General features: G+C 47.0%; 1 protein-coding gene across 4 annotated transcripts; it reads left to right on the forward strand.

The window, feature by feature from the left end:
* The first annotated feature begins 4,934 nt into the window (after positions 1 to 4,934).
* CBX7 (chromobox 7) lies at positions 4,935 to 25,386 on the forward strand. 4 transcript variants are annotated; one of them, XR_007779298.1, is made up of 9 exons: positions 4,935 to 5,119; positions 6,482 to 6,525; positions 10,517 to 10,582; positions 11,107 to 11,173; positions 11,757 to 12,096; positions 14,309 to 15,022; positions 21,246 to 21,412; positions 23,109 to 23,239; positions 25,262 to 25,386. XR_007779298.1 is itself a non-coding variant. In XM_050982677.1 (6 exons), the coding sequence occupies exons 1-6, from the start codon at positions 5,051 to 5,053 to the stop codon at positions 14,452 to 14,454; spliced, it is 735 nt and encodes a 244-aa protein (XP_050838634.1). In that variant the 5' UTR covers positions 4,940 to 5,050; the 3' UTR covers positions 14,455 to 21,173. The 4 variants fall into 4 exon arrangements, 1 of the variants encoding a protein (XP_050838634.1); XR_007779293.1 differs by having other exon boundaries at positions 4,940 to 5,119; positions 14,306 to 15,022; positions 21,227 to 21,412; XR_007779292.1 differs by having other exon boundaries at positions 4,940 to 5,119; positions 14,306 to 15,022.
* Positions 25,387 to 25,737: the final 351 nt, after the last annotated feature.

Genomic DNA, 25,737 nt, shown 5'->3' on the forward strand with positions numbered 1-25,737 from the left:
GGCTTTCACTAAAACAACAAAACTCAAATTAATTGAAACAACAAAACTCAATTTCATTGAAACCACAAAAATATTTTTAAAGAAAACAAACCACAAAAGCACCTATTTTCTCTTGCCCACCCACACTTCTAGTCTAGGCTTCAGAGTAATGAAAATCCTACTACAGCTTCCTGTAGAGGAGTTTATCTGAAGTGTGTGTTTTGTGTACCAAACCAGCAAGGTTCACTCTTGCTGTGACAGTCAAAGCGGCCCAGAGAGGAGGAAGACTGGCCTCTAGCTAAGTGTTTATCTTGGAAAGCAGAAATCAGTGTTTCAGTACCTTCCCTAGGACATGTTTAGGAATTTTGCATGAGTCAGGCAGTGGATGACATGCACACACAGCCAGGAGTTGTGGTCAGGACATGAATCTCATCTGGCCCAGGAAAAGCACCATGCCATTCCTGCTCCATGGCCCAGTTAACTCTGAATTTGTCTTGCACTGAGCAAGTGATTCAGTGGGTGAACATGTATTGCCCTTGTTCTTGAAAAAGAGAATAATCTGGTGTTTGGGGACAGTCTCTCAGAAGGTGGAATTTTATGGCTCTGAAGACAGAGGAGGGACAGGACCTTGATCACCAACACCACTGGGTTTGTGCAACAATTGCTGAGCTATCATTTAAAAAGCAAGAAAATAACAAACCCCCTTCTGGAGGCATTTGCAAATGTAGTAGATGCTATTTTTTGCACTGATCCTGCTCTAGGAAGTAGCTGAGTTCTTCAAGGAAGTCTGGGAAGAAACACCTACCTGGTGGTTCCCAGCCAGACCTGGCTGTGAGACAAGGTGCAGAGGAAAACAGCTGCCCACCAGGTTGATCTAAGACTAGAGGACAAGGGCCAGCTGTATTGGATTGAGAGGAACACAGTCTGGGATTCTGGCTTACCATCCCACCAAAACGGCCCTCTAAGGGCCTTAAATGTGCATCCAAGGCATGGCCACATTTCAAGAGAAGTGCTGGGTGCTCACATCTAAAGAGGATGGAAGGCTGCAGTTAACAGCTGTGTATGCTGCGTAAGGAGTGCAGAAACCCCACGCTGGGCAAAAAGTGGCTACGGATGGGAATAAAATTGCGCGGCAACCTCAGCCAAAATTGCATGACAGACCTCAGCCAGAGCTCCCAGGAGGTCCTGTGCTTGGGCCAGATGACCTTTCCTCTGCCCTCTAGGACCTTCTCCTTTGGCAAGGCTGGGGGACTTCCACGTTTTTTCCCCTTGTGTCTGCTGTGTAACACCCGGAGGCAGAGCACTGTTTTGGGCTGGGGCTCAGTGGCCATCCATAGTGGGGCGGTTCTCATGCTGGGAGCAGATCAGAGCCAGGTGAGGAACACACAGCAGCACAGATTTAAACACACTGTTGGCTGGCTGCTGGTGCCAAGGGCTCCGGGTAAGCCGTGGAGCTGCCAACTGGCAGCAGGGGGCGGCTGCATTCCTTCCACGCGTTTTAAGAAACTAACATTAAAAGTACTAATTGATGTGACAATACCGACAGGGTAGATTTCTGGTGCCCTTGGGCTTGACTGCACCCATACCAGTGCATCCTGCGTGCGCCTTCCGTGCTTCCGTGGGGCAGACGGAGCTGCTCCTCGGGGCCAGGGCAGCACAGACCGTGCCTGTTTGCTGCTCTTTACACCTGCGATGTGCTCGGAGGCTGCCTGCCCAAACCGCAGTGTGTGAACGAACCGGACCTGCGCTTGCGGGGCAGCAGGCTGAGAGCCACCTGCTGCTAATGAGACGCTCAGCCCCGCAGGGCGAGAGGCCGGCTCACCCCCCGGCTCAGCGGCACCTTGCAGCCGGCATCGACAGCCCGGCTCCTCGGGGCTGCCAGCTCCGGGACATTACGGGGCCTGCCAGAGCTGCCTTCTGCTGCTGCAAGGTCGTTTCTTGAAGCTTCACCAAGCAGCGTTTCTTCGGGGATGTGCTGGGTGGTTTTTAAGCTATGCTGATTTTTGCTGCAGTCTTCCGGGGGACAAAAAAAAAAAAAAATCTTTGGCAAGATTAGGCTTTGTAGAATATAAATGACCATTAATAAATTTTTAGTGTTAATGTAAGTGCTTGTATCAACTGAAAGCTGAATCACTTAATCAGGCTAGCAGCAATTAAAATGGTAATTTTTTTCTGTACTAGATTCTGCTTGCAATTTTTACTCAAGTAAAACTCTTTGAAGTTAATTGGAATTTTGATTAAAGCCTCCTGGATCTGGGTCTCTGAATTTGTACTAAGGAAGGTTCAATATTTGCTTTGGTTTTCTGCTCATGAAGTTCACTGCTATATATTAGTGTGACTGTATAATTAGTGGTAACAAGAACAACTCCAATAAAGATTTCTGTAATCTAGTTCTTGATATACTTCAGAAAAGGTCTTTTATCACAGAATGACTTTTAAAGTACTGCTAAAACAGGCTGTAAGATCTGAAAACCTCGACTGATTGTTTGTCTTTATTATTTCTAGCTCCAAAGAATGGCTTAGCAAAATTCACTTAATTTGGTAATTCAGAAATTGGATGGGGTGGGAGGATGAGAAATGTTCCTGCTCTTTGCCTTCAGGGCTTGGGTTTTGGTTGCCAATGCAAACAAAAAAAAACCTACTGAAATTACATTATAACCATTAGTAGAAGGTAAAGTAACTGTGGTGGAACAGCTTTTAAATGTAACGTTTTGTCCAAAATGTTGCAAGATAAACCCCAAGCAAATGCAACCCCCCGGCCAGACTGCAGTGAGGCACTCTAGCATTTTGCGACAAGTACTTTTGGGCAGAGTGCTTTTCTGAAAGCTGCGACGTAACTGGTGCAATTATTGCCTAAACTTCACTTGGGTCAGTTGCTGGTGTGGGAAAAGCAGAAAGAAGGAAGGGAATAATCACGGAAATTACACTGATAACAACAAGCGTGTAGGTTCCCACTATCTGTCTCTGTTTGTAAGAAGAGTATTAGAGCTTGTGATCAAAATGCAGGTCAATTTGTTTTTGAGAACCCCTTTGGTATCCATTAGCAAAGTTAATCTATCTATATGTACTATTGGCCTTAAGGAGACATATATTAAATAATGAGCTGTAAACTTCCTGGACTAAGAAGTACAAAATTTTATCAATAATTTAAATAATAATAACTGAAAGTTTGTTGTGACTAGGGGGTTTCTTTCTTTTATTTTTATCCTAATATGGTCATTGGAGCACATTTTCCTCCTTTTTCCAGTCTGACACCTCAGCAAGTGGATTCAATGTGAGGGAAAGGAATACAAGCAGATCCTTGCAATTCAGAGAAACATTGTTCTTTTGTGTCTACTTTTTCTGAAGGTTTTAATTTTGAGAAGCAAAGAAAATTTTACCTTAAATACTTTCCCTATTCTGTCTAAAACACAGACAGAATACAAGAGTGGAAGAATTAAAAAGCGGATCAAAACTTTATATTATTATTATTATTATTATATTATTATTATTATTATTATTATTATTATTATTATTATTATTATCCATTATTTTGTAATATAGTATAAATGTCTTGAATATGAAACAGCTGTGCTATTAAATACCAAAACCCTGTTACAAACTAGTTCTGCCTAATGATTATCCAAAGGGTCACCATTCCCTGACACTGGACTTTGAGTTCTTAGATGGCTTCAGCAAGGGTAAGCACTCTGCCAGTTACCCAATCCATACCTGTGGACACACATGCAGAATAAACGACTGAGATTAACACATTCACAATGTGTATTTGCCATTTCTACAGTAAGGTTTGTCCTGTCTCAGACTTCGCCTGCAAACAGCACCCAGTGACATTCAGTCACAGCAGAGGAGCAACTGAGCACACTTGTGGGAGAGTAGGTAGTTGCATACGTAGAAATAAGTCTCTGCTCTGATGTAAAAAAGTTTCCCAGGAGACTTCAAAGAAAATACCCTCAGTCTGTTGTTTGAAGCAGTGGTTGGGAAGCAAAGCACATTTCTGCAGACTGGTGTGCGAGGGAGCCTGGATACCTGAATGCCTGCTCATGATGTCCCTGTTTTCTCATGCCTCACCCAAAAAAGCCTTAGTTGCCTTGAAGAGGTGGCCTGAGGTCCTGCTTGCTCCACGATGACTGATAGCTACACGTGTGCTACCCCTTTGTGCTGGTAGAGGCACAGAGGCATCCCCAGGACCTGGGACATCTCATCGGCCAGGTGGGTGCAGCTGGATCGACGCTGATACCAGGACTGACATCCCATCAGCTGGATTGACACTGGAACCAGGACTGGTGATCCCTTTTTCTCTCTTTTCTCCCGTTTTTATATTTCTCTCTTTCTTTCTCTCTCCCCTGCCCCGAATCTCCCCATGCCCCTTAATACATCTTTTCTCTCTTCCTTCTCATCTTACTCCTTTTTCTAAAACAGGCTGCCATGTGCTTATACAGTCGGTCAGGGACTAACATACCAGCTACCACGCCAAGTGTGCAATTTACTAGTAAAACTTTCTGATCGTTTGCGGGCCCTCAGACTTTCGGTGCTGCTTTCCACCGCGAGCCTTGACGAATCCCGGCTTCCTTCCCCTCGAAGGTGGGCCGCGGCAGGCACCTGGCTCTGAGGCACCTGCGGCGGCCGCCCGGGCAGAGGAGGCGCTCCGGGTTCCTGCCGCAGCGCTGCTCCCGCCTCCTGGCTGGGCCGTTCGCCGCTTCCCCAGCCGCCGCCGCCAGCACGCGGCCGCCGGGGGCCGTGTTCCTGCGGAAAACGCCCGTAAACGCCGCGGCTCGGCGGCAGCGGGCGGCGCTCCCCCCGGCGGGAGGCGGGCCGGAGGCGGCGCGGCCGGGACGGGAACCGCCTGAGGCGCCGCTCCCGCCTCCTTCGCTCCCTCCCTCCCTCCCCTCCTCACCCCCCGCTCCCGCTCCCGCCCCCTCGCGCGCGCGCCGGGGAAAACGTTGCGCAGGTTCTAAAGCGGCGGCGGGGGCGCGGCCGCGCGCGAGGGGGCGTGTGAGGGGGAGCGGCGGGGAACGGCCGCCACCGGCACAGCCTCGGCCCGCCGCCGCCGGCCCGCACGCCTGCCCGCCGCATGGAGCTGTCGGCCATCGGCGAGCAGGTGTTCGCCGTGGAGAGCATCCGCAAGAAGCGCGTGCGGAAGGTGGGCAGCGGCGGAGCGGAGCGGGGCGGGGCGGGGCGGGGCGGGGGGAGCGCACCGGGACACCCCCGGCCCCTCCCGCCGTGCACCGGGAGGGGGTAGGCGTGGTGGGCGCGCGCGCGGCCGCCCGGTCCCCGTCGCTGTCGCCCGGTCCCCGTCCCCTCACAGCCGCGGGCGTCACCGGCACCTGCCCGAGGCTGGCGGGCGGGGGACACACGTGTTGCCCGTGAGGTGGTGCGGGGCGGAGGGGGGGGCTGTCGCTGCTGGGGTTCAGCCTCTCTGCAGGATGAGATCTGGTGCCACCAAACGGGAGAGCCCAAACCGGAGAGGGTTTGGGGAAGCTCCCGTGACTCAGTTTCCCCAGCCGTAGAAGCGCTCCAGTCCCCACAGAGTGTTTCAAGGATTAACCTGTAAGCATGCAGTGTGTAGAGATCCTTCGGTGGAAAGTTCCTAATAGGGCAGTGTTTTCCAACCTTGGGAAGTTGATGAGCCCCCCAAGAGGAAAATGAAACTGGTTCTTTGCCTCAAGTACCCGAGTGCTTTTCTTGCTCTGCTCTCCTGTTAAGGCGTTTGTGGCTGCAGCAGCGGCTCTAGGAGAGTGGTCTACCTGCATGCACAAAAGCCTTTGCCATGCTTTGGACAGTGCTTAACAAACCCCTTAGTGTATAACATTAAATATTTTGATAGTTGTTCACGTTGCTTGCGGAGCCCTTGAATACAGTTTCCAATCACTACGCTTCTGCTTTTTTCTTTTTTTCTTTTTTTTTTTTTTTTTTTTTGTCTTGTACTTAGAGTGGGAAAAAAAAAAGTATAGCTCTGAACTTCAGCTGTGAGCTGCTGATTGCTTGGGTCAAAAGGATGAGTGCCTATGATGGATGGAAGAGTGTTTGAGTAGAACGTGTAGCAAATGGAAAAGAACATGCCAGAGACTCTTCATAGGTTCTGATATACTGTATTTCTTCTCTCTGCTTAAAAAAAAAATTCATCTGACATTTGCTCCTGGCATACATGTCCTTCCTGCATTTATGTGTGCTGACTTCTTGTAGGTTTGCCTGTGAATGTGTGGATGGTTTGGTCTTGTTCTCTGGTTGGCTTTTAGTGTTCTGCCTGCAAGCTTTCTGTAAAGCTGTTCTCCAAGCTGATGGTAGTACAAGCATGCTTAAACACCCCTGTGTGCCCAATTTTTGGAGAAAAATGTATAGCAAGTGTAGTTGAATTGGGAAGTGGCTATGTTTTGAAAATAAAGTGATGGGAAACAAGCTTTTTGGTTGCAGAGTTCAGTCTGATGATTGGTTGCATCTTGTACTGTAGCCCATATTTGGTTCCATAGTTCACCTGTTTTCTTCTGCCTTTTTTCACCCTCAGGGTAAAGTAGAATACTTGGTGAAGTGGAAAGGATGGCCCCCAAAGTAAGTTGTGTTTACTTGTCTGGTTTTTCTTTAATATTTTGTAATAGCTTGCACTGTGTCTCTGCAATCGAGCATTTAATTCATAATGGGTAACGGTTTGTCCCTCATTTCAACAACAATAAACAAAATCAAAGAGCCACAAACCAAACCCAAATCTGTTTGTGAATTGGCAGCTAAGGAATACAAACTGCGTGCCAGTCTATTCTGACTGGGTTTTGCCACCACTGAAGTATTTCATTGAGATGCTTTCTAGATACAAATGTTTTTAAACTCCTTATGAGTTCAACAAAGAACCCAGATTCTTCTGAACTTGGAATAGCTCCTGCTTTTCTGAGTCAGCACCAAGAGGACCCCACTTTATTTTTAGAGCTGTCTGCAGTCTTTTAAAATAGAAAACATGTTGATGGTCTTGTTTTCTTGTCCTACTGCTTCCCCTCTGCAATTTACCAACGGAAAGGGGCAATGTTTCAGATTTATTGATTGTAGCCAAATGCAGGTGATCTTTGTCCCTTGAAAATTACCGCCATGCCTTCATTTCCTTGTCTGAAACTTCCTGTTACTTTGAGTGCCTTTTCTGCTTTTGCTTTGGTTGCTCCATTGCAAAAAGGAAGTTTGGGTTTTCTTCAGCATTGCTGTGCACTGTTTACAGACACTTCTCTCATTAAAATGCAGCTGCTCCTGAAGAAGAGTGATTTCTCTGTGCTTAAGCAGTCTGTGAAATGCTTTGAGATTAAAAGGATTAGGCAAGTGGAGAATATTACTATGTCAGCTAGCAGTCTAGTAGAACAGCCTCCTGGCCACCCAATATGGGGCCCTGTCTTTGCTTTTCTGTTTGTGCCCGTGTGTGTAGATAGACGATGTGTGTGGGTACAGCAGTGTTACACACGCAGTTGCTCTGCATGTTGCTAAGCGCAGGGAGCCGCTTGTTACGGGTTCGTCTGCGCAGCTGCAAAGTGGGGCCCACCAGGGTGGTTCTGCCAGGCTGTACCGGGTGTCCAAGAAGCTGAAATGTGTTCTTGGGTGCCTAACTGTCATATCTAATCCTTGTGATTATAGGCCATGTGTGAAGATAAGCAGCTTCCCCTCTCCGGTGGTGGTGGGAGAGGGTGACTTTATTCTTGAGAGTTCTGCTGTCAGAGTGTAACCTTGTGCACTTGTTGAGAACCAGCTGCCATGTAGTATGGGTCACTTGTTGGACTGCTTCAGCCTCAAATAGCCAAGTCTTAATCACTGATAGAGGGTGGGAAATGTGTTTGGAGCCTGCAAGATCTCATCCCCTCTTGGCCAGAATACTGATGTTTATCCCATTCTCCTTTCAACAAACTCATTGAAGTCCTTTTCTTGTAAAGCCCCTTGCCAAGAAGGTGGGCTGAGACATGGTGTAATGTTTTTTGGACAGAACAGGCCTTATTCTTAACTGCTGCCTGTCCTTGTCCTGCGCCTTGGAATACTGGGGGAGACAGAAACACTTTTGGGAATTTAAAGCACAGTTCCCCTGGGTGCAAGGTGATGTCAGAGTTCTCTTGTTTTGAAGTATGGCATGTCCAAGCATCTTCCCTCTTCCCCCAAACTCCAAATCTGAAGACTGTTGATTATTTTTTCCCTTCCTCCTGCCTGTCTCCACTTTAACTGTTGCCTCAGTGGTTTGCATTACTTAAACTCAAGATGCTCAGAGCATTGGAGTCACTTTCATCCCACCAGCAGTCTCTGTTCCTTGTTTCTAAACATACATATGCCTGTGAAGGCATGCAGCACCGCAAGCTGTTTGTATCTTTGTGTCTGTTTCCTCATTCCACATCATTCCCTTCCTTAATTACCAACCTTGTTGCATTGCTTTTTGTAATCTCTGGACCTATTATCCCATCATTTCCATTGGAAGTATCATGGAAGGGAATAAGGATAGGTCAATAGTTTACTGCTTTCACATGCAATTCACATTTCACTTTTTTTCTCCCTCTTCTTAATAAAAAATTCTTATTCATGCCCTACACCTCAGATTTATGGATTGCACTGCTGGAGTCAGGGAATGGAGGAGTGACAATCTGATTCTATCTACAAGCTTGTTTACAACTTGTGTTGGAGTTAAAAGGAGGGGGAAGAGGAGGAGTAGAAGGAGGGGGAAGGAAGATCATATGATCTGTGTTTTCCAGAGTGCCTGCTCTCTGCAGTTTGCTGCAGCCTGGGCTGTGCGTACCCATATATAAAGCTCCGTGTGCGCGCGCGCGTGGCAAACTCAACCATGTTTTTTTATATGCAGTGTTTTGCCACTGCAGCGGAGCCAGAATCTGAGCTGCAGAGAAGAAGGCTACACCCACCAGGGTGTTTTTTTAAGCAAATCCCTTTTCTTCTCCTGCCTATGAAAAGCAATCCAATGACTTTTTTTTTCCCTTGTGTTATTTTTCTTAAATTTGTAGGATGAGTGCCAGAATTCCTGCAGCTGGGAGGAAACCTTCCTCTTTTCAAACAGTATCTTGGCTTTGACAGCTCACAGTCAGGTTGCTGCAGGAGGCATGAGCAAAGGAGGGAGGGAGTGAGGGTGGGATCAGCTCGTTATGAAGACATGGCTGTTCTTAACTCTCTGATGTACAGTGCACCTTGGGATATCTGAATGTCATATTTTTGTTTCTCCCTTTTGTAAAAGAATTTTATTTTCATTTCTAGACCCATCCTCCAGTATTGTTCCTGTATTACAGTACTTTTCTTCTCTCTAATGGAGAAATGTAAGGGAAAAGCATTCCCAAACGACCTCCCTTGTGTACCCCGTGTACCCCATGTCCTCTCATGCAGTCTGTACTTCATCCAGAAATGTAAACATCCTAAAATGCTTTCTTGCTGTTTAAAGGCACTGATACAAATGCACCCTTCTGTACCTGCATGTGACTCCTCTCTGGTCCTCCTCCCTGGGGCCCGGGATGAGCTCTGCCTCCAGGCCTGGATCTCACATTTCAGGAAAGTTAGGGTTCTGAGGCATTTGAGGATTCAAGTTTGCTTTCTTGCCTTAGAGTTTGTATGGTAGAGACACAACACCCCACCTTTTCTGGGTAAGCATGACTCCTAAGAAGTAAACATGCCCCAAGAACCACTTTGTGATTCTTTCAGCTTCCACAGTGGGAGCATTTTGCCTGCTTCTCCCTAGTGTTAAGCGCATCTGTGCTCTTTGGGAAGTAGTTTTGGTGGGTTCAGTCCTTTCCTGAGCATCTGATTCCTGTCGCAGCTGTCTGGCTGTCGAGGAGGGAGCTGGGGCAGGGAGTGATGCTGTTTCCAGGCTACTTCGGGAGCATGAAGCTTGTTCGGAGCAGTGTTGGTGGCCCTGCCCGCAGTGCGGTTGGGGTACTCTAAATCGATGAGTTCCGCTCGATAGGAACAACCTGTAGGGGGAGCCGAGCAGGAGGAAGAGGCGTTGGCAAGTGGCCATCAGCTTGCCCCAGGGCCCAGCTCCCAACATGTTTGGTTGAACAGCATCAGTGGAAAAAAATTAAATTCTTAAATGAATCCTTTCAGCTTCAGTGATTAGAAGTAATTAATAATGCAGTTGAGAAAGCGTACTTACTCTTTGAGCACTCTAAATTAAGAGAGACCTATTTTTCAGAAAGATGTATCAGACCGTGCCTCATTGTTCCATGGGGTTTGTGGGATTTGAGGGAGTGCTGCAGATGAGACCTGTTTAGGCATGGACCTAAAAACGGTTTATGAGTGTCTGCACAGGCTTTGCAGACAGTGTGGAGGGGCCCTGGGGAGGAAAGTCTTCCCCGTTTTCGTACAAAGAGCTGCTTGATGCTTGGCCCTGCCTGTTTTGGGAAGGGGAGGTGGTGTCTGTGGGAAGCTGGGGAGGGAATGGCTGGGATTCCTCAGAGCTCTCGCAATGTTGTGGCAGGCCCCACCGACCCTTGTGAAGACAGTATCCAGGGCTGCAGCACACTGGTAGCAGGCCTGCAGAGAGAATGTTTCGTTAAAATGTTGTTTACTTTTTATTCCTTATGTTTTTCTTCAGATACAGCACATGGGAGCCAGAGGATCATATCTTGGATCCTCGCCTGGTAGTGGCTTATGAAGAAAAGTAAGGACACATGTTCTTTCTCTCCCTGGACACAGAAAAAGAAATAGTGTCTTTATTTCATTGTGAGCATTAAATGCCCCTGTTGTCCCTACTTCAGTCAAAGATGAGATGTATAGCAATGAATCCTGCTTGATTTTTGTGCCCTGATGTTTATTGAGATGGAGAAGACAGGGTTAAAGCAGCTTTGATTGGCACTGTTCAGGAAATGAGGCCAAGAACAGGCAGCACTGAGCCAGAGAACAATCAGACTCAGGTTTTAATTGGGTCCAGAGCTGGACTGGAGTGATGTGAGGTGGGAAGTTTCTCTAAGCCATCCTTGATTAGCTGTGTCAGAGAAATTCCCCTATTGCAATGTTTTCACTCCTACAGGAAACAATTCTGGGATGTTTTCCAAGCTCACATTGGTCACCATTGGGTTTTATTGAAGGAAATTGAGGGAGCTATGCTGCAAAAGATTGAAATCCCAACTAAATTTTATGCTGTGGTATTTAGTACTCAGTTTGATTTGTATTCCTCTTTCACAGGGAAGAGAGAGATCGTGCATCAGGGTACAGGAAAAGAGGCCCCAAACCAAAGCGCCTCCTACTGCAGGTAGCCTCTTGCTCTTCTGTGTATTTCTAACTCCTTAGCTGCTGTGCTGCTCCCCTGCTCTCAGTGAGGTGGAAACTGTCTGTTTGCTTTTGCATGGACGAAACTGGAGGTAACAAGTTCACGTGATAACATGCAATCAGTGTTTAGGCAGATAGTTGTAACCTGTTAGCTGAAGAGCTAGCTAATTTGTCTTTAAAAAGGCAATACAAAATAAAACAACAGTTCTTTCTCTCTGAACTAGGATTTTACAAATTGTGGGCCTGAGTAGTTGCAGGTTACCTGGTTTGTGTGTTCTCTTATTTTCATGTTGAGCTTGGATTTTCCATCAAGTCAAAGGTAGCCCATAGCTGGAAGAGGAGTTTCAGCATGCTTTTACTGTTGCCAAGCAAAGCAGCCAATCCTAGGAAACAGATATTAGGAAGAGCTTAGAAGGCAGTTGAAGAGGGGAGAGAAACAGTCTTGTAGAAGCAGCACACCTTATCCTAGCTCATCTAAAGGTTCAGAGACAGAGCTTCCCAGCGGGGAGCCCTCACTGCATGATCAGATGTCTGCTCTGACCCTTGCTGCGTTGGTGTCTTGGCAGCGGCTGTATGGCATGGACTTGAGGAGTGCTCACAAGGGAAAGGAGAAGCTCTGCTTCTCTCTTGCACGGAGGTTTGGAGGAGGAGACAGTAGCCTGCCAGGGGCCAAGACAGGGCAGGCAGAGTTCCCCGAGAAGACTGGGGGTGCAGTCCTGCCATTCTCTCTCCGGAAGCAACGCAAGAACCAGAAGTACCTACGACTGTCAAGGAAGAAGTTCCCGCGCATGGCGAGCCTGGAGAACCGAAACTGCAGGCATGAGTTCTTCCTGAATGATGCAGTGGGCCTAGAGGCCAGGCAGAGCCCTGAGGACTGGGAGGCCACGCAGCACACCAGCAAAGAAGGTAAGGCTAGTCACCCTTTGGTGAAGTTCTGGGGCATGTGAAGGATGTTCTGCCTCCTTCCAGCTTGGTTACATCCTCCTGGGATTGTGGTTTAGGTCAGGCCCATATTATATCCCTCTTGTTTGCAGGTTTCTTTCTCATTTGAAGAGCAGAGATTAATTTTTTTTTTTTTCAGTCCTGTGGCTCTATGTAGTCTTACATCCCTGATACCCCCCTGTGTTAGAAAACGTGCAGGAGATACTGCAAGTTTTCCTCCTCTTAAAATTTCCTCCCAGCAGAGGTGACACACGAGTGTGACAGATTAACTCTGCCTCTGTCCACATTATCCACATGTGCTCAGAATGCTGCTTGGCTCAAAGGACTTTGGCTGGCAGTGGACAAGCTTGGACAGCGGCACTCCTCTCATAGTGCTGCTTTAAGAAGCATACAGGAATGCTGCTAGGAACTCACAATGTACTCCCTGCCCCCTCCTTCCCTTTCCTCTCCACGCCCCTTTAAAGCCTCTTGCTATAGAGCTATGTGAGAAAGGGAGCGAGAGATGAAGTGAGGATGGTAACTCCTGCCTGATCCCACTGGGTAGGCAGCACGAGTGTAGGCATGGGAGATGTCCAAGCGCATTTGGCATTTTGAGGAAGGATACCAGTATCTTGTGCAGGAGGGTTGTGGGATGTGTGTGTTGCTCTCAGTTACCAGGGAAACTCTATCCTTGCATTATTAGAGCTTCTGAAGGCGTAGCTTTCCTGAGGAATGGAAAACTGGGGCTTGTGCTGCTTGTAGTAGCTAAGGGAATCCTGTTACTCCTTGCTAGGAGTAGCTGTTAGCCAGGCTGGATTAGGCAGGATCTTAGGGAGAAGGCTGTGTTCTGGGAATCAGCACTATTCCCTCCTTTCTGAGAGAGACTGGAATGGTGCTCAGAATCCAGGGAGGCAGCAGTGGGAGTAGCACAGAGGAACCCAGTGTTACATCCTGGCAGTGAGGAAATGTGTGGGGCTGTTCTCCCCAGACATGTGTGGCACTTGGGGATCAGAAGAGTGAGTGGCACTACAGGACTGTAAAACTGTTTTTGTTCTCCCCTTGACATACGGCCTGTGTGGAATCCCAGTTACTGATAGGGGAATTGGACTCTTTCTGGGGGGAAAGTAGATACCCCTGGTGTTTGAGACAGAAGACAGGAAATACACTCTAAATGGGGTCTTGTTCTTTGCCCAGGTTGGGACAACAAGGTACGTAGTGGACAGGTAGAGTGACAGGGAGAGGGGGTGTTTTCCTTCCTCTCTGTTTATGTGGCAGTCTCTGGGAGCTGTGGGGAAGTGAGTCTTTGGGTGCCAGAGGGGCTAATAATTATTCTTACAGTAAGAAAGTGCAGGCGTGCTTGGGTTTCTTGTATGGAGCTGTCTGGGAGCAAAGGAGGCAAATGAGAAAGGAAGAGCAGCTCATCTATGGAGCACTACGGAGGGATTTTTGAGTATCACACCCAGGCTGCATTGCAGGTGCAGTACAAGGCAGACCTTCCATTTTGTCTCCCTTTGACTCCCCTAGGAGTATCTGAAGAGTGTGTAAGAGATTTTAATTTTTGCCTTTTCAGCAGGGTAGGGCGTTTAGAAGACAGTGAGCTCAAACCAGGGCGAGTGTGCCTTGCATTGGTTACTGTCATGATTACTGTCCTCAAATACTATGTTTCCTTACTCCACCCCACCTGAAGCATCTCTTATCTTCTGTATTTTTTCAAAATGAAGCCATGAGCCTTCTTAGCTCTGAGATAAAGACACCTGTGGAAATCCTCAGTGTGTTTGTTTGAGGGGCTTGGCTCCTGGCCTGCAGAATTTGGGGCTCTAGGGTTTCTGCCTCTAGGGTTTTTGCTGACACAAAACCAGATTAGGGGCTGAGATGGAATGAAGGATATGGGGGAATTGTGGATGGCTAGATGAACTCGGTGGTTTTACAGGGTCTTTTGACCTCTGCATAGGCTGCTCTGATACTACTATGTGTCGGACACCTGATCCTCCATTTTCCTTTAGCCTCTGAGGGTAGAGCTTGCACATGTTCCTTCTTGCTCTGTACATGCAGATTCAGTACAGGCTGATTTCACCTACAGTTTGTCAGAAAGGAGACGCATTTTCCATCTTTCCTTCCCTCTCCCCTTCCTCCTACCTTCTCCCTCACCTTCTCTATTTCACTAACATGTTCTTTTGTGCATTTCTTCCTGCAGCAGATGTGGATGCCAGTCTCCCTTGGATCCCCACTGTGCCCCCCAGCGAAGTGACAGTGACAGACATCACAGCAAACTCCATCACCGTTACTTTCAGAGAAGCACAAGTGGCTGAGGGCTTCTTTCGAGACCGGAGTGTGCAGTTCTGAATCTCTGTTTGCAGTGCTCCCTAAAACCAGTGCTTTTAGGGTGGGGCTAGGGAAGGCTGATGTTATCCCTTAAGAGGAAAAAAAATTCAAAATGACTCCTCTTAAAATGTTTACAAAGACCCTTTTTTTTCCTCCTTTTTCCCCTTTCAGATACGCAAAAAAGGGCAGTGTAGGGGGTGTGTATTTGTCATTGCTTTGTCCAGCTGAAAAACTGACAGCCCTTTCCCTGGCAAAGACTCCCCTCCTTGATGTGAAAGCAGCAAGCTGAGCAATTCGCCTTTTATCCTGTTAAGTGGCAGCAGCTGCATTTGTGGGGAGAGGGCATGTGGAGGTGGAAAGAGAGCTGGATCTCTAACCTGCCGCCTTGTTCTGCAATTGATATCCCTTGGATAAAGATACATCTCTGTACATTGCTCTTCCCACCTTCCTCCTCCCTCTCTTCCTGCAGCAGTGAGAGTCGATGGATCCTACCTGTGTAGATAACTCCAGCCTGTTAAGACTTTCTCTCCAGTGCTGTTTTCCCTGTGGCCTGCTGTCAGGACTTCAGAAGCATATTTGCCTGTCTGTGGTAAGTCAGTCTTTGCAGCGTGGGTCCATGTAGACAGCAGAGCTTTCTCCCTTTGATTTTTGATCATGCGGAAAGACTGCAATGCATCTCTGAAATCCAAACTGGCAACATAAATTCAATTTGCCCTCATTAAAAGCTCAGAAAGCCAGCATAGTTGAGGCATACCATTCTCTACATGCTAAACAGGATTTGCAGGCTTGGCTCTGCTGCGTGAGGAATACGTTATGGAAAGCGGGGTCTTCTTACCCTTTGCCAAATTCAGTATTAATAACAAATCCTGCCCTGAATCTGTGGTAATAAGTTAGTTGAAAACTGACTCCTCTCCCCTGGGAGGAGGGACTAATAGGACAACTGAAGCATTGCCTGGCACTGCAGAGATATCCAAGATACTGGCACAGGCCCAGGACGCAGGAATTGGACAGAACTGAGCTAGAAATGGACCTTGATTAGCAGCAAATTCTGTTCTTGGATCCCGTAGAGAGATCCAAAATAAACAACATGTGGGGAAGGCATGTATTAGATCTGAGGAGGGGAAAAATTCCTAATTTTTAGCAATGAGAATTCTTGGATTGTGCTGCCTGAGTGATTCTCTTCCATGACTCCAGTATCCTCACAGTATCTGTGGTCCTGTACTCTACTTTACTGACAGGAACTTCCCCTTGGAAGGCTTAAAAATCTTTGCCAAGGAAAGTGGTCTGCATTTCAATAGACCCGCATGATCTTGCACTTAAAAATGCCTTGTGCTGGACTGCCTGTGACACTTTGAGGTTTTTGAAGAATTGCTGTATTTTGAGTTGGTAGATTAGCATAGCATCTGTTCTTGCACATGCATGTTCTCTTCCATTTTTAAAAGCAAATTTTATTTAAAGAACTTAATTTTTTAAATATAGACCTTTTCCAACGGAAAGCAAGAAAAGTAAGGTAGTCTAAAGTGGGAACTGCGGGTCAGAGTGCTGCAGGGTAACATTGGTTACTGTCATGATTACTGTCCTCAAATACTATGTTTCCTTACTCCACCCCACCTGAAGCATCTCTTATCTTCTGTATTTTTTCAAAATGAAGCCATGAGCCTTCTTAGCTCTGAGATAAAGACACCTGTGGAAATCCTCAGTGTGTTTGTTTGAGGGGCTTGGCTCCTGGCCTGCAGAATTTGGGGCTCTAGGGTTTCTGGTCCTCCAAACATTTACTTATTATGAAGTGCTTGGACTGCCACTGTGGGTTTTTACTAGAAGAAATTTTTACCTCATTTAGGATATGGCAGCTCAGTGTAGATTTAGGATTTACCCTACCATCTCAGAGCTGTTGGAGCAGGTCTGTCTTTCATGCCATCAGAGCAGTTTCAGGATCACTGGGAAGATCTTGAATTTCTGGACTGACATTTTATCTGTCAAAGAAGTAATATGGGAGTTTTATTATGGAGAAATCTGAGAGGGTGAGAAGTGGAAGCTGAGGGGGAATTATGTGGTGGGAGGAAGAGTGAGTGGGACAGAAGCTTGCAATAGCTAGCAAGGGCAAGCTGATGAGGTAAGCATGCAGGCGCAGGATGTTTGTTGAACGTGGGTGTCCAGAGCGAGGCTTCTGTGTCTGGAGTTGCACCCTTTTTTGCAGGATGTGGGGTCAGACGGTGGTGTTACCATCACCCACACACTCCCTCTTCCTGACACCTGCCAAATATGCTGAATACCTGCATGTCTCTTCTATTGTGACCAGTGGACACACCATGTGGCCCAGTCCACTCTTGTGGGCTGGAGCAGGTCAGGTAGTGATGGTTGCAGAACTGTAGTGTTTGAGCTTATTTTTAAAAAAGTCTTGAACTGCAGCTCATCCTGCTAAATCTTCATGGCATTTATAGGATCTGTTTTCTTTATTGTAATGCACCAACTGCTGCCTTTGTCATGTCTTCATCTCAGTGTACAAATGCACCAAAAAAAGCTTCCTATTTACTAAGTTCCTGGCTTTGGCTGACATTGGAAGCAATATCAATCCTGCAGCAGGAAAGAGCTTGTCCTAATAAACTAGATTTCCATCCTCTGCTTTTCTCTCCACTCTCCACCTGACACTTCTCAACACTTTGTTTTGGCATTTTTCTTTAAACATATTTTCTTTCTCTTGCAGTGGAGTTTTCAAAGACCTGTGGTGGCCTTTCAAAGAGGATCCACCCACAGCTTCATATCTTAATCATTTTTTTGGATCAGGCTACCTAGTGTTCTGCTGGTGACTAATCATCTTGCTACACAAAGTGTGGAACAAAGTACCTGGCTGCCATGCTGCTTTGTGTCAATGAGGAGCTAACCATAATGGGGTTAAGACACAACAAGCTGCATGTGCGTGGGTTTGGAGGGGAGGGTGTGAAGAGGAGTTTGTGGTAGGAAACTAAGCAGTTACTTCATTGGCGTGGACTTTGTTTTTGACATTCATGAATTCTTGTATATCTCAAAGAACTTTTCAAGAAGATTTTTCTCCTGATCTCTTAAAAATATGACTCTGTTCCACATTGTCTGCGGGCATATCACTGTAAACTTCCTTGGTAGAGCTGGTCTTCAGGGACTTTAAAATTAGCTTTATTCCACCTCTGCAGGTGTAGAGGGGGTTTTACTAGTGATGGAAAGACAGGTTGTCTGGATTTGTCTCTTCTCCCCAGTACTGTCCATCTGCCAGTTCAACCCAAAACCTGGCAGTTGAATTGGGACCTCCTGTGCTAACATATAATGAAAATCAGATGCTGTGTTTGGATCTTTGTTAAGCATTCCGTTTGATTAGAGGAGCCAGAATAGCATCCAGCTGAAGCTGAGTTTAATAATTCTATTTGAAGCACCAGCCGAGAATAGAAATGGGCTAACTCTCCCATACCTTGTTTGGCTCCATGGCTGTAAACAAGAAAAATAAACTTCAGCCAGTGGAAATTACTGAGCTGTACACAAGAAACAACCTTCTCAGAGAACTACTCTAATAGTCATTCTTAGAACAGTTTCCATGTGAAAATTTACCAGCAGTGTTGGGGGACAGAAGTGTTTATTTTATAGATCTTGCAGTGAATTCACTGTATGTGTGATAGACCTGGGGGACTTCCTGAGACTGGAAAGCCTTTTTGTTAACACTGTGTTTAAAAAAAAATCTATGTGGAAAGAACTGCCTCTGTTCCTGGATGGTTATAAACTAGATGTTATTGCTCTGATATACAAGTGATGCCTTGGAACAGCAAGTTTTAACACGTAAATAGTGGCAGTAAGTAGCCTTCTGCATGCTCCTTATTGTCTTGCGTTTGCTTGGGGGCCCTTCTGCTTGTGAAGTCAGACTAAGGTGGTTTTTTTTTTTCTCTTTATCTTATTTTTTTTTTTCGAGCAAGAACAGGATATTATTGTGAGAACACTCAAAAGCAGTTCCATTTGCCAAAATAAGCCCAAATTTGTTAGTGAATTGACTCTTGTTTATGTCAGAGCTCAGACATAGAGAAGCTTATTGAGAAATGAATGGCTTTTTTTGTTATTAGTGTTGTGAAACTGTCCAGAATTGTTCTTCTGGTGTTTTGTGACTGGATGTATAAAATTGTTTGTTCACCTCACAGGGGGCCCTCGGTCCCAGTACTGTTTCATGCTGTACGCCAGCTAGTGCTGCTTGATGGTTTCACTGGAATAGAGAAGGGAGGCCTCACACAGGTCAAAATGTAGGCAGGGTAGCCCAGGCACGTCCCTCCAAGGTAGCCACAACAGAGGCTGGGGTGTGTGGAAGACAGTGGGGGCTGCCAGCCACATCTGTATATTAAGCAAAGCAAAGTCTATCACCACCTCTCCACCTCTTCCTCTCCTCTCAAGCTTTGAGCTTTTGTTTTCAGAAGTAGGGAAAGTACAAAAACCTCCTTTTCTAAAGTGAATTGGTATCTACTCATCTTCTGTTTCTCCCTGGCTTACCTGCAGCCTAGGAAGAAGAGGGCGGTGGGCCTTTCTGGGAAATTAATAGGGATAAATGCTGGTCAGGGAAGGGAGGGACAGAGTTGCCTTGGAACTGCTCTCACTAGGTGGCTGAGGAGGGGCCTTTGGGTCAGCTGGTAGTTGAGCAAGAAGGTGTGATCTAAGCAAAGAGCTTGTAGTGAAACTGATCATCTGTGAGTGGAGTTCTGAATGGGCCTGCAGAGAGGTGAGTGCTGCATTTATGTATCAGTCTTCTGCCATTTGGGAATGCAGGGAGATGTGTACGTTGACAACGTGCATAGGGCAATTTCTACCTTAAAATATATAGCAATGGAACACATTGCTTTCACCATGCCTGTTGTAAAGGTTTTCCCCAAGGGCATGATAAACTTGTTTTGAGAAAATAGCTTATGATCAACAGGCCACAATGTCCTGTGCCTGAACTTACTGTCTTCACAGAGAAAGCGTGAGATTCTGGGTGTCAAACCATCTGGATTCCACACACAAAGGTGGTCAAGATAGGGAAGGCTTATAAAAGAGCCCCAGGACAGTTGGAAGGAGAGAGAAGCAATCACTTAAAATGGAATTCAGACCCTTCAAATCCTTTTCTATAACTAGCACTTGCTGTAGAGATGACCCCTTTTTCTCTTCCACTTCTTTCTCTTTCCCCCCTAACTTCTTGAAGTGCAGGGAGCTTGCAGGAGATGATCCCTAATTAACCGTGAATGGTTGAGGTGCAGGGCTCCATGAGAGCATTTGGGGCTGCTGTGGATTGTTATAAAGCTGTGATGGGGTAGAATTCCTAAGAATTTGAACCTCCATCACAGCTTATCTCATTACTGGGGTATCAAAGTTTTGGCTAGGAGGAGAATTTTGGAGGAGGAGGAGGTGGAAAGCCTTTTTTTATTATTGTTGTTGGTTTTTAACCAGAAAATGTAGTGTCAGCACAAAGAAGCTTTTTGCAAATCTGTCAAAATGATAAGCAGCTTTTTATTTTTTTGCTTTTAAATCTGAAGTATGTTTTGAAGCACTTTGGAAATGCAAAGCACTAGGAGTGCTAAGTACTCCTTATCGTCTGTCTAAAAGTGGCATTTGAAAAGCAAAAGATGTATCTGTTTCAGGCCGATGGCTGCTCCTTCTCCAGAGCCGCCACCCAGCCTTTGCCTCCCTCCCATGGGGGAGAATGTACTCCACCATGCCAGGAGCAGAGGGTTCCCTAAGGGAGAAGAGGAGACCTGCTAAATCCCTCGCTTGCCTTTGGGGTGCAGGTTGGCTTCCTCCCTCCCCACCTCCTTTGATCAAGGAAAGGGAAAAACGAAGTGGAGTTTCAGTTTGAGTGGTCCTAGTCTGGAACTCTGTTTCTTCCAGCTCCGGAGACATCTTTATAGAGTTTCCTGTCTGAAAAATTGCACCTTATTAGCTTAATTGAGGAACACGGAGATGTCTATCCTTCTGCAGGGAGTGGGGAAGAGGAAGCAGGGTGAACCAGCAGCTGTCTTCAGTAGCTGCTGGATTTTTCCAGAGGCCGTTTCCTCACCTCATCTCCAACAGAACAGCAACAAAAGACCTAAAATAATTTAGATGAAGCTTTTGTTCTGTGTATCTCAATAACCTTTTAAGTGGGTTTAGGGCAGAGAGCCCTTTTCCCTCACCTAGTCAGCTCTACAGCATGGGGGAAAACACCCCAATTCCCTCGCTGGGTTTTCAGCACCAACCTTTTCCCTCTGTGTACGCACATCGTTAGAAGGCTTTTGCACACTGACTCACCTAATTTGGTGTGCTCCCTTTCTGTTGCAGGGGGAAGATGGGGGACAATGGGGTCAGTTAGAGGGGAGGGTCCCTGATTACTTTTGTTCCTGTCTCTTCTGTTGTTGCTGTTGTTCCCATAAGCACGCTAGAGTATTGGAGTCTTTGCACACAGAAAGCTTCCTTTTGCACAGAATGAGCTTCTAGCTTTTGTACAGACTAATTGAATGTATTTGGGGAGGGGGGGAAATAGGGAGTAATCCAATTCCAAACAAACCAATCAGAGTATAATGCCTTTTCTGAGCGAGTATGTGCTGTAAAAGGAGATTGTAATAGTAAAGGGAGGGCAGGCTCAAGTATAATTTGACACAAAGTGTGGTTTTATTTTTGTACTGATATGGATAAGAGACTGTACAGCATCTATTTATTTAGATGATTTATGTGGTAAATGTTGCAAACAAAATTATTAAAATATTAAATACGAGAACTGACATTTACCTCATGGTATGTTTGTGTGGTCATTTACCCCCGCCTTCCTTTAATTCTACAGCTGAATTATTTTCCAACAGCCACAACTATTGGTGTATAAACATGGAGTGCAGCTAGAGAAAGAATGGAGAACATGCATCGGTAAAGAAGGATTGATGAAGAATGGAGTCTGCAAAAGGCTGCTTCTGACATTACTCATTACTTTGATTAGAGGAGGTCAAGTTTTTATTAATTTTTAACCCACTGGGTAAGTTAGAGCTGTCCAGGGCTGACCTGGGATGGTTGGTCTTTGATGGATTATAATTTGAAGAGGAGAATGCAGGGTGGCTGTTGCTCTGGGTTTAGGGAGCTCTCTACATCCTTCATGAGGCTGCAGTGCCAGTACAGCTCTGCCAGCACCAGGAAAGTGCTGGTGTGCCCCATATCCTGCATCTCATTGGAATGCAGAAAGTCTGAGGTGAGGCCTGGGCTGCCAGACATGCTCTGCTGCGCTTGCCAGCAGGACAGCAGTTCTCCTCCAAGCCAAAGCCTCTAATGGTTTGGCCAGCAAGGCTTCCAGGAACCTCTTCAGGAGCACAGCTGCTCCTGGATACAGTTTGGCCCCTAGTTCACGCCAGGACTTAGCCAAGGAACTCGAGTCCTGGAACTGCTAATACTCCATGGAGGAAATCCCAAATGTTATTTAGTTCACTTGGGTGCCTGGCTTGCTTCTTCAAGGTGTGTCCTACTCAATCCCTGTGGAGAGGGAGGCCAGGTGTTTATCAAGGTACCTGGCCAAGAGAATGGGGCTGTCTCAGATACCTCTAGTAGATGTAATGTGGGGATCAGCCCTGCACCTGAATGCACCTACGGCATCAATCACAACAGCAAGTGGAGCAAAAGCAGAGGAGGGTGGGGTGCGTTTCCTGAGTCAGTCATGGCTCCAGGCAGCATGATTAGGTCTTGCCTGTGTTACCAAAGGGCCATCAGCATGCTTGCCTTGAGCTAGGGAAGCTGGAGTTGAGTGATGGCATCAGAGTAGGACTCCAGCCAGCCACTTACTTTCTGGCAGCAGCTAGCGGGTCAGGTGAAGTTGTAAGAAACTGCAGTGCAGAGTTACGGGAAAGCCTGCTCTGGAGATTGTGTCTTCCTACCTCTGCCAAAGCTGCAGAGGCTGGCTGGTACTAGAAACAGCTTGTCCTTTTGCATGCATGTGTTGGCTGGATTAAAGGTTAATCTGGGCAGTCCTTTTTTTAATAATCTGTTGCTATGCCACCCCTCTGTTCTGTGCAGTGCAGCTGACTTGCCTTGCACAGCTCTCCCCATTGGATGCCTGAGAACAAGGGCACTTGGCGAAAGGGGAAACCACAAGTTTGAGCAGTTCGATGTTCTCTGAGAAGCAGAAAGTGAAATGCAGCCTGTGTGACCCCTGGGATGGCAGTCACTTCCTGTCTGTTCAGTGCCACACAGCTTGCCTGCCCTTCACAGCATTTTGCTTGCCGAGCAGCTGCTTTTAAAATGAGAATGAAGAAATCTGGGGGACTTGTGTAATCATCCTGAGCCAGTGGAAGCCTGGGCAGCTGGGCCTGCTTTGGGATCTCCGAAGCAGGCCCCAGGGATGTCATAGCATCCCACTGGTGTAGGCACAGCACAAACCCCATGGGCCTTCTCTCTCTGCTGCATCAAAAAATTACTGGGCTGGAGGGCTGGTTGTTCTGGCCACTGCTTGGGCCATGCTGAGCCACCCGTAACTGGTGTGCAGGGTCAGCTCCAAGGGACCTGCCTTTGTGTTTCAGAGCTGCAGCAGGGAAATCCCAGCACATATCCACCTGGATGCCCATAGTGCCAAGGGTTTGCTTGGAAATGTACACAGCATTGGCTTGAGGGGCTGGGCTGTGTTCAGCTGTTCCTAGTATAGGTGAGGAACTGACCATTTGCTTTCCAAAATCTGCTGCTCATAACAGTGACCTCACTGGAGTGAAGAGCAGCAGAGCCACTTAATGAACCCTTGGAGCTTTTCTCCTGGAGATAAGTGCTGCTACTCCTGCCAGGTCCACAAAAAATGAGCTTGGAGGCAGCCACTGACTTTGAGCAGGTGAGTTTCCCATTATTAAGTGTCATTTCAAGAACACATAAAAAGTCTCTCGCACCTGCTGCTGTCCCCCATGCCCCTACACTGCTGACCAGGGGTTTTGACGTGAAAGATCTTGTTGCTTCCCTAAAGCTTATTGCTTCCAGGCACTGACTTCCTAGTAAGAAGTGCTACAGTGTATCCTATGGCACCAGAGTTTTGCCGGCAGCGAGTTGCAAGAAAAATATTTTATTTCGATGTCTGTAGTGAACAATAGCTTGTTCAGGGAGGGCTGTCTTCCCAGGTGGGTTGGGATTTTTTTTAAATGTTTTACTAGAAATGTGAATGAAAAAAAGGAAAAGCCCAACAATGCCCTGAACAGCTGGATATTCTGCTACTATTTTGCTTTGTGAGAGTACAAGGTAGATGAAAGTGTTAGGCCATGCCTGTGCTATGGCAGCTTGCAGTGATTTGAGCAGTGGCTGTGGCAGGAAAGAAGGTTCTTCTGACAGGTGGAAGGAGAAAATAACTAGAAAGAACACATGGAGCTCTCTGAAAAGCTGCTGCCCCTTCTGGTCCGTGGATCACGGTGCCTTTTGCTCCTGTCCTGAGGCAGGCTGTGCTATTCGTGACCCACACATCTGTTTTGGGACAAGGCAGGAAGACATGTGCAGGAACCAGTCTTGGTTCCTGCACATGTGTCTGTGTAGCCATGTAAAGACTTTTTCCCCTTTTGATTTAAGGGTACCTGCTTTTGGGGGTGGATGATGTTGGTGGTTGAAAGCTCAATTGCTTGACACTCAGCTACAAATGTAAAAGCAGTTGTTTAAGCAAAGTGAGCAGTAACAAATGCTAATTTAAACGTGGATGGTGTTAATGAACACTTAATGTGCAAAGTTAAAAAAGTGAAAAGCAAAATGCAATGGGTGTGATGGACTTGTTCTTTTGGAGTCACCTTTAAGCATATGAAGAACTGAGATTGAAAAAAGGTGGTGTCTAGAGAAAAGGGGCAGTCCAGAAGGACTTGACCCACTCTAGGGGAGAGTCTTGGACTTTTGTTCTTGCCTGGCCTGTGATGCCCAACACCTGAGAAAGGGCCTCTTAGAGCCTATGCTTGAAGTGAGGGGTATGACCTAAATGCAGAATTAGCAGTGATGAAGCACGCTGTGCTTCAGTCCCTGACTGTGGAAACACGTCCTTCTCCAAACTGGTCACATGTCCTGAACCGGGTTCTGTGGGACATCAGCATCCAGCAACCTCTCCCCTAACCCCACTGCAAATGGGGACATGGCAGTGAGGAGCACTTCTTCTCCTGAGTCACTTTTTCTCTGGGCAGAGAGCTTGTGTTGGCTGCAATATTTCAGCTGCTAAGGTGAAAAAGAAAAGAACACTCTGAACAGATCTTGCCTGGATCACAGGCAGTGAGGAAAACATTCATTTTTTGAATGTTACCTGCCTGCCTTGACTTTGGGAAATCCATCCCTACTAGAACTGATATTATAGCCATAATATACCAGTTTCCAGAATTTCCTCCTTCTGGGTGAAACCCCTGAGCAAGAGGTAGAAAGGCAAATGTAGAAAGGGTGGTGAGGGCCACAGGGGCTGTGAGGGGTCCCTGCCAGCACAGGGAGCTGAGGAGCAGGTAGCAGAGGGATTCCAGTGTTCTGCGGGTACTTTGCTGGTCACGGTGGATTTAGAAATAGCAGCAAATACAGGACAAGCATTCCCTCTAGCCCTCATCACAGCTCCCACTTTTTCTAGAGGGTATCTGAAGTGCACAGCCTCCTCACCCAAAAAGCAGGTGAGAAACCAGAACGGACCAGATAAGGTCCTCCAGGTAAGGGTAGACTCTGTGGTCCACACAAATACAGCTGCAGGGCCATGAACTCCCACTTTGAGTCACAGAGAACGATTTCTGACTGAGATTTTTGTCTTTTTAGCACCTGCTAGAGTGTAAAGTATGCTGCAAATTAATTAGGGTTTGCAGTAATAGTCAGGGCAGGGAATTCCTCTAAACGACTTAACATTTTTCTGGTTTCCTTACAGGTTTATGTAGCATGGTTGGCCCATTTACCTTGCAGTACCTTACACTGGCTCAAAAATTGTACCTTATACTGGCACACACTCACACAGGCTAAACGGAATAAAACACAGAAAAAGGAAAGAAAATATTTAAGCGCCTTTATTGCTAGTTTTTGCCTTGGTACGGGCTTCAAGGCTTGCCTGCTTCCTCGCCGGCGAGAGGGGGTGACGATGCATCTGCAGCGGGAGAAGAGGCTGCCGCCATTGTTTTAAGTGAAAAAAGGCCCCGTTCGGGCGGGAAGGGGCAATACCGCCGCCATGCCGGGGATCTGCCCGGGCGGGATTCGCTTCCCTTCCGTACGCTCCTGTCCCCGCTGCGCGGCCGTCCCACGGGCCCGGGGCTCCGCGCCCCCCGCGATGCTCGGGGCGCGGCCCCTTTAAGGGCCTTTACCCAAGGGGGGGCGGGTCACGCGCGGCCGCGGCGGGAGGGGGCGCGCGGG

This window comes from Serinus canaria, chromosome 1A, assembly GCF_022539315.1.
Source record: "Serinus canaria isolate serCan28SL12 chromosome 1A, serCan2020, whole genome shotgun sequence".
Classification (NCBI taxonomy): Eukaryota; Metazoa; Chordata; class Aves; order Passeriformes; family Fringillidae; genus Serinus; species Serinus canaria.